Source organism: Corvus cornix, chromosome 6 (genome assembly GCF_000738735.6).
Source record: "Corvus cornix cornix isolate S_Up_H32 chromosome 6, ASM73873v5, whole genome shotgun sequence".
NCBI lineage: Eukaryota > Metazoa > Chordata > Aves > Passeriformes > Corvidae > Corvus > Corvus cornix.
In genome coordinates, this window is record NC_046336.1 from 25,968,769 (window position 1) to 25,983,633 (window position 14,865).

General features: G+C 42.9%; 1 protein-coding gene across 1 annotated transcript in view; it reads left to right on the top strand.

Moving 5' to 3' along the window:
- The first annotated feature begins 802 nt into the window (after nt 1–802).
- Nucleotides 803–14,865, top strand: part of NRG3 (neuregulin 3) — a 368,969-nt gene continuing 354,906 nt past the window's right edge. The window contains exon 1 of the mRNA XM_039553975.1: nt 803–1,499. Within this exon, the coding sequence (XP_039409909.1) occupies nt 803–1,499 (697 nt within the window). The remainder of the gene's footprint in view (nt 1,500–14,865) is intronic.

Sequence of the window (14,865 nt, forward strand, 5' to 3'; positions counted from 1 at the left end):
GGGTGGATTATTTAATTTTCAATTTTTTTTTTTTCGGGAATCCTCGCCGGAGTTTTGATGCCGGGCCGGACTTAGCGCGGGCGCGGAGGAGCTGCGCGGAGCCGTGCCGAGCCGTGCCTCCTGCCCCGGGCCCCGCCCGCGGATCGGCCTCCCTGGCCCGGCGCCGGCCGCGGGTTGGCCGCGGGGCCGCGGAGTGGCGGGTGCGCTGCGCCGCGCCGCCGCCTCCCCGCGGAGCCGCCGAGGGATGCTGCTGCGCCGCGGCCGGGCATAGGCACGAGCCGAGCGGGCGGGGGAGGGAAGGAAGGAAAGAAAGACGGAAAGAAAGGATCCCCCCAGCCCCGAGGGGAGAGGAAAGGCGAGAAGGTGCGTGAATGTGAAGGAATGTACCTGCCCGTCGCCGGAGCCGCACGCTTGGGATAAAAAATAAATAAACCGAGGAGGCTGATCCCTGCGACTTATTACCCGGGGAAAAAAAAAAAAAAAAAAAGAAAAAAAAAAAAGGAAAAGAAAAAGAAAAGAAAAACCTTGTAGCGGAGGGACAAGAAGAAAAGCGACGAGGCTGCAGCGAGCAGCGCTAGAGGCGGGCGCCCGGCGGATGGCGCGGCTGTCCCGCTGACTCCGCGGCCGCGGGAGGCTGCGCGGGGCGGCGCGGCGCGGGGCATGCCGTGCCGGCGGCGTGACTGAGCGGGGCGCTCCCGCCGCCCGCTCCGCTCCGCACCGCGCTCCCCTCCGCCGCATGCCGCCGGCAGCCGCGGCGCGCTGATGCCCCGGGGCCGCGGCGGCGCTGCGGACGGCCCCTAGGATGAGCGAGGGGGCTGCCGGCGCCGCGGCGCCCGGGGCGGCGGAGGCGGCGGCTGCGGCGGGGGGCCCGGGTGGGGATGGGGCCGGGGGGCCGCCGCGGGAGCTGCGCTGCAGCGACTGCATCGTCTGGAACCGGCAGCAGACGTGGCTGTGCGTGGTACCCCTCTTCATCGGCTTCATCGGTCTGGGGCTCAGCCTCATGCTGCTCAAGTGGATCGTGGTGGGCTCCGTCAAGGAGTACGTCCCCACCGAGCTGATGGACGCCAAGGGCGTGGGGCAGGACCCCTTCTTTCTCTCCAAGCCCACCGCCCCCCCCCGCGGCGCGGAGACCACCGCCGCCGCCACGCCGCGGCCGCCCAGCCGTGTCAGCCCCCGCCTCACCACCATGAGCCGGGCTCCCCCGCGGCCCCCCGGCACCCGCGGCCCCGCGCGGGGCGGCCCGCGGCCCACCGCGGCCAGGCACCCCGTGTCGCCGCACACGGCACCGCCCGCCAGCGGCCCCCCCGGCACCGCCGGCCGCGGCGTCCGGCCGCCGCCCGCCGCCCCCAGCACCCCGCCGCTGCCCGCCTGGCCCACTGCGGCACACGCTACCTCCTCCTACAAGATCTACGTCCACGACTCGGCGCCGTCCTGGACCTTGTCTCCCTTCCAGGAGTCGACCACCACCACGCCGGAGGCGAGCACGACCCCCAAAACCCGTAAGTGTCGCCGGCCGCCCCGCGCCCTCGGACTGCCCGGTGCGCGCCTCGCCCCGTCCAGAGTCGGCGCTGGCCGAGCGCCGGCGGGGTCGGGCCGGGGCGATGCGTCGGTCGGAGGTGGCGGCCCTGTCTTTCCCGTGCTGTTGCTGCCATGCGGGAGGCCGGCGAGCTCCGAAGTTTGCGCTTCTTACTCCCTTCCCTGCTTGCGCCCCCTTTTTACCCCCGGCAAGTTCCCTGCTTGTGTGATGGATGGTGAGGCAGGAGCAGCCATTTGAGGAGACTGCTTTTCGTTGTGGATTTAGGAAGGATGCAGACCCCCTCCCCCCTTTCCTCCTCCAGGCTGGTCTGCGAAAGGTACTTAGGAGATACTGGGAGGTATCTGAGCGAGAGGGACTAGTGATGACCCCCCAGAAGGGGCAGTGTGGAGAGTGGTCTTCAGCAGGTGCGGGGTGGATTGTGCATGTGCTTCTCTGCTGGTGACGGAGTTTGGTTTCCCGCACACTCGTCTCCCTTGAAACGAGGGCGGGCTCCGCAGGGATGCTCTCTCCGTCCCAGTGTCCGGCTCCTGAAGGAGCTGCTGCCAGCTCCGCCAGGAAGGAGCTCGGGGCACCCCGCGGATGTGCAGAGCCATCCCAGCGCTTTGCCGGCTCCCGTGTGTAGACACAGCACCGCGTTGCCGTAACTGACTGGGTTTTTTTTAAGCAGAGGAGGGGGCTAGTTCTCCGATTGATGCTTGGTGGCTGGTTCTTCCCACCCTCCCAAGCACAAACCTAAGGATTCGGGCTAAAGCTGAAAATTCGCTTGGGTGCATCAACTTTCAGCTTCTCATAGAGGTTACTTAGGACAAATGCAGTCCTTGCCAAAAGAACTTCTGTGCGATGCTATTTAGTGAAATGCTCAATTATACTGTATTGTAGTATTCTTCTGTGCTTTCTTGGATGCAGTAGAGGAAGTGAAAAGCCGGGTGTCCTCCATTAACTCTTAGTTGCTGCTGCTGGAAACGTCAGTTCAATTGAATCGCTTTTACAGCCCAGGGCTCCCCTTTTGTATGCTAATGTAGGGGTATTCTGCTGGAGGATTTTGTTAGAAAGCAATATGAACTTTATTTTGTCTATTAAATCTGTTTGCTGATAAGCACTGGGGCAGAGAGTATAGGCAGCGCAAGCTGATCTTGTGAATTGACAAAATTGGGAGAAGAACAGCAAATTGGATGTGTGTGGGTGGGTGGGTGTGCAGGTGGCGGATGTCTGGGAATGATTACGAATAAAACTATCACTAAATCAGAAGAGCTAACAAGGCAGTAACTCGTTTCTCCTGTCTCTGTCACAGTAATTGAGGGAGAAGCAGCCCTTACAGGTGCGTCCAAGCCTGCATATTCTGTAGGTACAACCTAAGGTAGTCGGAAGTTACCAGAAGGAAAATCTTTTGTGAAGCTGAACCCAACCTGTTTCACTCAGGTGTAGGAAGCTGTATAGGGCACTTCTCAAAAACAAAACAGCAAATGAAGCCAGATTTTCAACCTATGTCTCTATTTTCAATCCTTGTGTGAACCAGATATGCTACATGGTTCTTCGAACTGCTGTGATCTGTGTGTGTATCTGCCTGGGCTTGCCAGGTGGGATCTGTCGGGGTATAAATGCACCCTTGCAATCCCTTCCTTTCTCCCCTTTCTGTCTCGTTTGGTATGTAAGAGAAATGCACAGCAATTTCCGCCCCTCTAGGCTGTCTCCTTACAAGATATATCAGGAATATCCTGGTTAATAAATAATGTTCAGCTGACAGGACTCTCCTCCATGCAAGACACACAAAGGAAGAAGAAAAACCACAATCATGAAATGTTCCTGGCAGGTGCAGAGCTTCCTAACTATTTTTTGTTTTAGGGAGGCTGCTAATACCTTTTACAGCAGGGTGTTTCCCTTCATTAAATGCAGCTCGGTTATAGGATGGAAATGCAAGAAGTGCAAATCCAGCAGAAATTGACCCTGTTTGGGCACATTGATAGCAGAGATTATCATTAATGGAAGATTAAATAGATTACATAAAAAAGGATTTGAATTTGTAGGGCATATGAACATTTTTTTAAAGCCTAAAGCTGTACTCTCCTGATACATTTAAGCATCTCTAAGGATACATGTAAAATTCTTCAAGGCTGCAGTATCCACTGAGGGGAGAGACAGGAGAAATGCAGTGTTTGTGCTGTGAACTGCTGACATGGTGTGACCCCAAAGCAAGCATCTGCGTCTGCCACTAATAGCTCTCAGCAAGAAAGGGAATTTTTTAAAAAACAAATTCATTCTAATTTCCCAGGTTGAGCTGCATGTTCCTTCTGTGCCCGTTGTTCCAGCTGCTATTGAAATGAAAGTCATGGATCCTGCTGTACCTTGTGAATACAAATCTGACATGATGAATCTCATGCCCTAGCTTTCTAAATAGTGCACGCCCTTGTGTCATCCTCTGGCTTGGCAAGGCACATATGTGGGAAGGAGTCATAGGTTATTTAGCATTTCACAGCTTTTAAGAAAAGAAGCAGCTGTCTTTATTTATACTGGTTTATGTTGTAGTTTATTTAATTGTTTTAACACGTTAAAACAGGACTTAGGAAAATGGAAGGCGAATCAGGAGTTATTTCTCTAGAAAGCCAGATGATTGCCCACCTGAATAAATGTTGGTAAAGCCTTTTCTCTGTGTGTGTATTCATCTGAGGAGATGTTGTGAAATCTCTCTTTTTTGTGGGTGTGCATAATGACAATAATTCTTGGTTGTGTTTCACTCAAAGTCAAGCTATCTGTTAGCTGTTTTGAAAGTTCTTGATGAAGATCCTTCAGGTTCTGACTAAGCAAAAGCCACTTATTCATCAAATCTCGCTCTGTATCTTGTTCCTGCATGTGTTTTCCATGATCACGTATGGACTATGTCTTTTCAGCCTAAGCCTCTTCATCCAGTGCTCAGTGTAAAAGTCAATCATTGATTTAGAAGGATAGTCTAGCCTGTAGATCAGAAAAATCAACCAACAGACTGGAACATGCCAGTGAGGTTTTATTTTTATCAAGCCATCGGTTTCATTTCTAAGGAGTCATGCCCTGATTTTTCCAATATGCATTTTTCATGGTATTCTGGGTTCTTCAGTAATGTTATTATCCTTAAATTGAGATACTGGACTTATAAGAATTCCTGTGTGAATTCAGCTATGAAATAGCACTGTGGTTTCTCTTGTGTTCATACGACCAAAGGCTAATGCAGAGAACTGAGGTCAGGCAGGTGGGGCTCAACTAATGCATAGTCACCAAGAAAAGAGATGTTACAGAACACTTAATCGATATATCTTGTGAAGTCCAATTGCAACCTTTTTTTGCGAGTCTGAGTATTCTTTGATTTCCTGCTAAAGATTTTCTGGTCCAGTCGTTTATCCTCGTCATATCTCTGACTGTTTGTTATGCACGGCATGGGTTCAAGTAACAAGCATCTGGCAGATGCACTGCTACCAGCACTGACATTTTGGTAAAAGCTGTTTGTTTTATTTTGCACTGACTCAAATATCTTTTTCACATTAAGGATGACACTTAGATGGAACTGCGGGGTTTTCACCAACTGGAGGGTGTTGTGGGAGGTGCCAAACTGTAGTAAAACCAGACCTACTCTTCCCAGAGCTCTGAAGCGTTCTGCCAGCAGATGACACGGATCGCAAACACTTCGCATGATGAGCGTGAGCTGTCATTGAATCGAGGGAAGCACACGTGACTGTGAAGCATGTGCCTTCAGCATTAACTGAGATTAATATGCCAGTTATCTATCCATTTTAGATGCTTCAAAAGTTATTGAATTGAAAAAAAAAATAGTGAGGCATACAACTGAGAGTTTTAAGAGCATTTGCTTCTTCTTCATTCCCACTTACTTTCCATTCACATGCCTTCAGTCAGTACCACAGGCATGATTACATTTGTGTTTCCCATCTTAAATACTTGTTGACAGGAAGGCTACCATCAAGGTAAAAATAACAAATACAGATTTGCAGCTACATCAGTGAAGTGAAAGTTACTGTATTTTTTTATTTTTTCATATTTTACAGTTATAACTTGCTTTATCTGTTTCAATTAAGTTGCATGACACTGGGCTTAATTCTGTTTTCCATTTTTAATCTTCTTTATAGTTAGGGACTAGAGCAGTTAACACTGAATTCATAAATAAGTGGAATATTCAAATAAGCCCCACTCAGATATGTACATTGATTCTATTCATATATATTTCTTCTTTCTCCCCTTTATTAAAGTGATTTTTGTAATCCTATGACCTAGAAGAGCTTGCACAGCACTGGTGTGATGAGTGCAAGGGATATGGCTGAAATTATCCCATGCTGATTTTTAACCCTGATGGAAATTCTTTTGGGGACTGTAAAGTTCGTCATTACAGTGGTTTAACCGGTGATCACTGCTGAAAGCAAAGCCTTGCACTTTATTTGGTGTATTTTTTTTACATCTATACAAGGACATTATGTGATCTATTATATGTTGACAACAGAATACCATTATTAAATTAAAGTATTGATTCATTGTAAAGGATTATGCTAAAGTAATGCCAATGGTTTCTCTAAACCCACAGAAAATGGAAATTAAAAATTAAAGCAGAAGACCTGTCTCTACAGTATTGTGTCTAGTGTTGCAGTACATTTATCATATGACTCATTGCTTTGAAACCCCCTGCAAAGCCCAGTGAACACATGGATTGCTGTGGATTTGGCCTTGACTTTCAATTTCATAGCCCATATGGTTTTCAGGAAGTACCTGAAACTACCAGTGTTTGGTTTTGCTGATTTCTTCTGTGATTTGTTTGGAAACAAGATGCATGAGGAAAAGTGCCTAGTAAAATCATGTGGGATGACTTGGTCACAAGCATATATAAATAAATTGGTTAAAAACAGAGGCTTATTTGTCTCTGAGCCTGGTGGTTTCTTTTTGAGCTTCTTTGTGTTTGAACGACTTTGCAATAGTGCGCATATGTGTGCACACATGAAATACGAGCACAGATTTGTGCATTTGCACAGTGCCAGTTTTTGAGGAGGATCAGAATCTCAAAGCCTGTGGTAACTCTAGGACCAGTCTTTGGCTGCTTTGGTTCTGGTGCTTGTCCATTCAGTGTGGTTCAGAAAAGAAACTCAGAGGTTTCACTGGAGCTGGTTGGACTGAATGCGAAGCTGAAGTGCATCTTTTTTAACTTTTTTAACTCTTTTAACTCCTTTATGTTCTGCTGTGTGGAAGGGGGTTGTAGTTACTATTAAGTACAAGTATTTTTCATTATTGTTTTGCATTACAAGAGTAGACAAAACACAGGAAAAAAAAAGAAATACTTTGTGTTATGGAGATGTTTTCTTCCTCCAAGGGACTTACTTCTTGGATCAATACGGTGAAGGTTGGAAGTGTCATTTAATGAGGTGGCTGTGTATTCTCATTGCTCAGAACTCAGTTTCCAAGGTGGACAGCTCATAAACCCACTTTCTTACTTTTACCTTCCCCTTCACACCTAAACTCAATCCATTCCACTGAGTAAAGTGCATCTTCATTGGAGGAAAGTAGCTCCCTGTGAGGGTGGAGCGAGGGCACTTCTAACCTGGACAAGACAGAGGATAAACGTTCAGGCAGCTTCTAAGTAGCACAGAGAAAGTAAACGCACACAGGTGGGCAACTGCTTTTTGAGCGGGTTTCTATTTTGTATCACACAGGTTTCTGGGGGCCCTTAGTAGAATGCCTTCAAGAGGAAAAATTGAATAAAGCAGCCACGAGGAAAATTAAAGTAGCAACTGCACTTGTAAATTTCCATGTCCTTTTCACGGAAGAAATGCCTAATTGGATCAACTCTTCCTGGTGAAATTGGGAGATAGCAGAGAAAAGTATATTAACTAAATTCTTGTTGCTAACTGTTTAAATGATTGCTTCTGAACTTTTTCAATATGCTCAATATTACTACAGTAATGTTTAAAAAATCAAGAAAGAATAGTTCTTCCAGTATTCCATCCTTTCTGTCCTCTAAGACCAATATTTTGGATTTCCAAAGCTGTGTTTCTCACGTAGCATTTAAATAGGAGGATTCCATGCCTTTTCAGGTTTTTTTTACAACACATTACTCCTGATTCCTTTTTTTCCTTGATGTAGATATGTTCACTGCTGACTGTAGGAGATAAACTATTCAGCTTCAAAGATAATTCACTTCATATCATGTTAAGCAACCTATTTTTAAGTCCAAATTGATTTATATTTTGTCCTCAGAGTGATTTTATTTTTTTTTATTTCTGCAAGAGTTAAACATCTGGGGAAAGTTCAGGTAGAATGGAAGAGGCTCGCTGTCCAATAAAAACATAACTGGGTAAAGAGATTTTGGTTTGGAATACCTGAATTCTGCTTTGGCACCTGTAAAATCAACCCAGAAACCTGCAAAGTCTCCTCTTTTTACTTTAATATCTTTTTGTTTGTTAGTTTTTGGGTTTATGTCTTTTCTTTTTCTTTTAAAATTTGAATTAATCTCTTGGCAATTCTAAGGAGCCTACAGTTGTGTCCCATCCCCGCTTGCCACTTGTATTTTCCTCTCATAAGAAAGATGCACATTAGCAGTGCATCTATATTGGCAACATAGTAGGAGCTCTTTATAGAAAAATTAATTAGTATTTTAGTCTGTATGAAAATTCAGACCTTTCACAGAGACATTTTGTTACTCTTGTAGTAAAGCATTGAGGAAGAAATATCCTGATAGTGTTCTGTGTAGAAGCTGTGCTGAATGAAGTAGTTTATAGTCTTCCATTTTTTATAATGAGATTGCTATATGGCCAAGTTTTGCAAACATTATAGGCCTGCTTTAGGGTGTGCTAGTGATGCATTTTCTCTTTTGTAGAGTTATGTATCTGCAGAATCAGGGCCAATTTTCGTGAGCACCTGTGTGATTAAATGTGTTAGTCTGTCTTAGATGTCAGTGTGAGTGCTTATGAAACATGCCTGTGTAAGTAAATGTAGATCAGCTTTTTAAAGGCTGCCAGCATTTAAATGTGCTTATTAGAAGGGAGCTTCTATCAGAGCATTTTCTTTTTGTGTGTGTTCTTAGCACTGCCTTGAAAAATATACCATTATCCTGTTTACCCTTTGCCTGAAATGAGTTCTGTAGTAAAAATCTTTGTGTTCTGGAGGACTGTAGTTGCTTAGCTGTAGACTGTCACAAGACACGTGGGTCAGGAATCCTTTTACACATCACTTTTAAATTATTTCTTTTCCTGATTTTTATTTTTCATTATTCTTGAAAATATTTCTTCTTTTGTAGTTTTTCTCTGTATTATGTTCTCAGCTTGCTGTATGCCAAAATTGACTTTTTCATGAAACTCATAGATAGAAAATGCTTTCTAAAGCTTTAGGGATGGCAAGATGTGTTTTAAGATCTATTTATTTTCTGAAACCACAATTATGAAATAAATGCTACATTGTTCTTTTCTCAGCATCATTCCTGTAAAAGTTTAAGATTCTAGTTCAGCAAGAACTGAGCTTTGATTGCTGGCTGTTACCAGACAGAGGGGCTATAGCACTGTGCAATAGCAAACCATTAAATTAGTATTAATAGCAAATAGCCTCTTTTCCAGATCTGAGTATTCTCACTGATGTCAGAACTTGTAAGGCAAGGATTGAAATAAGGGGTGTTATTCTCCTGGAAGGCTGTTGGTGGTCTACTTTAACTGCAGTGACAAGGGGTTGACAAGGAGGGTTGAAGACATTCAACCCAGCCTGTGATTGCTGTGCTGCTTCTGAATGTGATCAAGATTTTAACAAAGCCAAGAAAGCTGTACCGAAAAGCGTTGCTAACCTGCAAAACTAACTGCAAGGCTAATGTTTACTTACATCTCCCAGTTCAGTGCATAGGAAAACAGCATTTCCTGTAGTGTGTTCAGAGTGCCTCAGAGTTGTAGCTAACTGCCCTTCTCAGTGGCTGAGTAATACCACTGAATATTAAAAAAAAAGTGGGGAATCTTTGTTTCCTCTCCCCTGGTGAATTACAGTACAAGTGGTGAGTGGGTTATCATGAGAGTAGTACTAAGCTATCCCAGAAGCTTTGACTAGGAATTGGTTGTATAATATTTGCTAGAAACAATCCAGTAATTTTCTTCCAAAGGGGTTGCTTAGTTTTTTTTTAAGAGTAGTGTTGTGTGGAGAGAAAATTAATTTTCTTGTTCAGTCTGTGAATGAATTCACAAAAGAGAAGCAGGGGTTTTGTTGGAAACCCAGAGATAAGCTGCGCTGAAATGGTTTGGTGATTCTCCTGCCAGACTTTGCTCTGCCAGGGTTCAGTGGGCAGTGGGTTCAGGAACTTAACTGAGGGGATTATTCTGATGAGTGTCAGTGCTCCCGATTTAGAAGGGTAGAGGTACTTTTATAATTATTTCATAAGTAGCTAAACCACATTAGCCTGAAATCTGGCCCAGATACATAATGGTCATACTGGTAAAAGTTCAATCCTCTTGATTTTTTTTTTTTTTTTTTTTTTTTTTTTTTTTTTTTTGTAATAACTAGAAAGCTTAAATGCAATGCACAACTGCATGCAGCAATAACATTTTCCTTAAGCACATTGTGTTTCTTTTGCTTTTAGATTTCAATCTTTGTTGTATTACTTATTGTAATAGAGCATACAACACATTTCACAGGGTCAGCTGCTTATTTATAAGCTGTATCTCGGTGTAATGAAGTTGGTTGTAATTAGTTTTCATCAAAAAATGTTAGAAAAATGCCGGTTGCAAACTATAACAATTTATAAGTTATACTGTCTTAACAGGTGAAAGTAATCATTGATGCTGTTTCTGAGCTTATAATAGATACACTTTTAAATTCACTGATTATCTCAAAGTAATGATAGTAAAATGATGCAGTCTGCTGCTGAGGCTGCTTCTGCAGCAGATTTTCCTAGTGCACATGGGCTCTCTTTCTACTCACTCTGTTAGGAGGTTGTACCTTTGCCTCAACTAATTACCTTCTGAGCTGTGAGGACCTTGATGCTCATCATCATAAAACCAACAGAGAAAATGCAGCATTCACAGGATACTCTGTGTCTCTTTGGTGCTGGGGAGGTTGAACATTTGCTGTCACCTTGCCTTAGAGAGGAAGGGGGGTTGTGGGCAGCGGAGGTGACGAGGTGAGCTGTGCCTGGGTTGGCCTGGCCTGGGGACAGCATGAGCTACCCTGCTGTTCTCTACAAAAGCACATAGGAAAAGAAGTGTTTCTAATACCTTTTCATATCTGGAACACGTTCTTTACAGAGCCCTACTTAGTCGTACATTAAAAGCCTGAATAGTAACTTAATATTTTGAATTGGTTTTAGAAGTATCTGCCTGCAATAGGGAATTCTTTCAGGTTTTAGTTCTTGGATGGCTGGATTTAATCTGAATATATGAAGCTGAAATGCTAGTGTGTGATATGTTTAATAGGAGAAGAGTTTGGTGCTGTTATTGTTATTTTATAGGAGGCTGAAAAGATCACTTGCACCTACTGGATTTCAGTATTTGGGTGCACTACCAGGCTTGAATGTACCTTGTGTTTGCATACATTTGGAAATCTGTCCTCTGTCACCTTGATAGGTGTAGGGGATTTGTGGCCAGCCACAGCTTTGCTTCTGTAAGGTTGATCTATAAATATGAACTAAACACACACAGGTTGAGGAGCTACTGAGCTCCTCATTCCTGGTGTGTTTACAGGGCATAATTTGGAACCATGAACACATATTTATTTAAATTTTACAATAATTAAAATACACTTATTCCCGATTTTAACTGGGTACCTGACTGGTCAGTGATGTACCTATAGAAAAGAAAGTGTATTGGACAGGCATAGAGATAAAATTCCTTGCTAAAGAGATGATGGTGGGTAGATACCTACAGTGAAGATGAGGTATGTTAGGTGATCAAAAGATTAATAACTCTTGTGAGATGTTTTATTTGCACACTGAGAATTTTGGCTGCTTAAAAGCAGTGTGGGTTTATTAGGGAGCTTATTTTGTTTTAAACGCTTTTAAGAAGATACTGTAAGATTATATCTAATTAATTAGACACATTACATTTGAATTATTTAATTAGAGATTATTTTTCAAACACTCCTTAAAATTATAATATTTTTTTCACATTTGTAATCCTGTTTGTGAATGCAATCTATATGACAGCATAGACTCTTGGACATTTTTCCTAACAAATACTACTTAACAATAAATTTCCTATATTTTTGTGTTGTGGAACAGAATTAGAATCTGAGGAACTCATGTGGAACTGAGTACTCAGGGGGAGCTGTAGGGTGGTCAGCTGTCCTGTAAGAATCACAGCAAGAAGCAGGATAGACTACAGACAGGCACTTGACTGAATGTTTTACATGAGAACTCTTCATTAAGAGAAATTTAGAGTCCAAACATAATGAATTTATTCTAATTATCACCGGATCTTGGTCAAACCCTTCGATGGCAAAGTGGTAATTAAAAGCTTCTAAGTTCAGTTCAACTCTGCACAAATAGAGGTTGGGATAATCAAAACTTAAATAAAGGAAATCAGGAGGATATTAAATTAAACATATGTGGCGCGCAATTGCAGTAGCTGTTACAGAAAATCAGCTGACATAAAAAAACCCCAGCAAAGCCCAGATCCCAAACGTAATAGCCGAGATTTACCAGCATTTCACCTTTTTGTTCGTTACTTTGTACAATGATTTCATACATTACATAACACAGTAACTTTTCCCTCGAGGCACAGAAAAAGCAAGCTTGTAGTGCGTAGGTGGAGCTCCTTCTCTGGAGACAGCGCTCAGGCGTGAATAAACGGCGCTGCACCGCCTGCTCTGGAGCTCTGCCCTTTGCTGCTACCGCTCAACAAAATCACCCTCACTTTCCCTTTCCACCAGAAAAAGGGTGGCTTTAGCAGTGTAGAGCTATTCTAACAGTCAACTTCCATAGAATGACTTCTTTCTCACTAGTTTAGCTTGCTTGTTGGTGTGCTCTTCATCCCAAAAAGTTGTTAAAACCTCAATGAAAGTAAAAGATCCGAGACTGTTGGTTACTGGAAGTTAGGAGACCAGGAGTGGTTCCTTTTCCTCAAGCTCAGGTTTTCTTATTTGTGAAATAAAGACGTGGTGAAGAGGTACAGATGAGAAGTGAGGTGTGTATTAATGAATATTCAAAACATAAGAAGGAAATATACTTCACAAGTCTTGTTTCAAATTTCAGAAAGTACCTGATATCCTTGATGGTTCTGTTGCTTGAGTGTCTGATAATTTCCAATAATTCTCTGACAGTGAAATCTATTGGACTTAAATACTAAAGAGGAAGGGATAGAAGCTTCTATTTTTTTTTTGGGGGGGGGTGTTTTAAAAAAATATCTCCAAATATAGCCAAGATCTGTCCCCAGCTGACAGGGCTGTATCTGACAGGAGGGCAGGGCTGTCTGTGAGACACCCCAGCCAGCCAGTTACTCTAGTTAGCGATTCTTTATTTTTGTCCTGCAGCGAGTGGAATCAGGTTTGAACTTGGGACACTCATTAGTCCAAAGCCTGCCATTATGACAACCCCATCTAAATCTTTTCAGCTTAACTTTATAATCACTTGTCACTGGGAATTTTAGTAACTACTATGTTTTATATTGCTGTCTTGTTATATTTTCGAACCAAAGTGTTATTGTTGCCATATCTCACATCAAAAGGAAGAAACACTTTCAGTATGGTGTAGTCTTCTATAGATAGACTCAAAATGCTCCCTGAGTAGGTGGGATTCTAATCCAAATCCAAACCCAATGAGATAAGTGAGAATAAGTGGGCTCTAGCTAACATTTAAAATAAACAGTTACAAAGGAGTGACTTGCTTAGCCTAGTCTGTTGTTCCACATTTGCTGATATTTGACTTTTATGAAGTGTAACTATGCTGATCTCTTAAGGAAAAAAAACTAACACTAAAAATGCATTTATTAGAGGGAATCTCAGATGGAGAATGAAACAAGTTTTATGGGAGAGGTATTGTAGTAGATCAACCAATACAACTGGAGAAAAATTGGCAAATGGTTTTTCTGTGTCTCTGGTGAGGGGAGATAACTTTTCACTTCTCAAATTCCAATAACACGATTCCAATATCAACAAACTTTGAGTTGCTTGTTGGCTTTTTTTGAATTAGCTGAAAAGTTTTTCGTAACTTGAACTAATATGCTTGGGTTTCGAGTGTAAATAGGTAAGTGTAAAGCTTGCTAAATGTTTTATTTGCTTATTTTTCCTGCTGTTAGGTTCAGGGTTTAAAAAAAAATGTCTGTAGCACAGAAACTTACTAGTGATGGGCAAGAAACTGTTAAGCATCTTAAAATGTTCATGTACTCAGTATTTTGGAGAAATGTTTAGTATCGTGAGTTATTACTTAGGATAAATATTGTATTAACACCTAGATGTATGACCCCAGCACACACGTTTGCATGGAGGACTCACTCGTTATGAATTTCAAAGCCTGTACGAAATGATTTACACCCGTGTTTGAAAAACATGTTTTGGTAATAGCCTTTTTAATGCCTTGAGGGCATTTAATTGCCATTAAGTGGCACAATCTGCTGTTTGGAATGGAGAGCTGGGAATATTTCAATTGCAAATAGGATAATGAAATGGATTGAGAACAAGGAGGAGTAATAACTGAATAGATCAGTGATATTAACAACGAGATTGGCATCCTTTTTATGCCCAGAGTATATGGCATGTACCCCACAAGGTGGGATATCTGTTTCCCAGGCAGTCATTGATAACATGATTATCTGTTTCCTACAGGTAGTTGACTACTGAAGTCTCCAAGTGGCCTGATATGGGACACATTGAAACTCTACTGTCTGGAACAGTCGTGCCTGGCCCCTTTTACTGAGTGGTGGGCTAATATCTGTGTGGAAGGGTTTTGACAATGTTTTTATATTTTATATTTTGCATGGCTCTCAGTGGTTCTGTCAGGCTTGATTTGTAAAAAAAATTTAGAGTTCTCTAAAGTCCCAGGTAGTCTTTCTGTAAACCATGGGAAACTCTACGAAATGCCCGACTTCTCATAGAGCTAAGCAGCTGATTGTGTAATTATTGTGCAGAACCACTGGGAAGGGTACCACAAAAAGGGTGATTTGTAGATCTTTAGATAGTTTTGTAAAAAAACCTTAAAAAACCCAACACGTGGTATATGTGGAGTTTTTACATGAAATCAAGATGTGATCAGAGGAGGATTTGGTACTACATGTCTTAAAAATTAACTGTAGGATTGGACTTCAACTTGCAATAGGTATAAAATCTAAAATATTCTGCTATATTTGGTTCTCAAAGTATAGACCATCATAACTGCGTAGAAATTTCGTTAATGGGTTCTGTAGAAC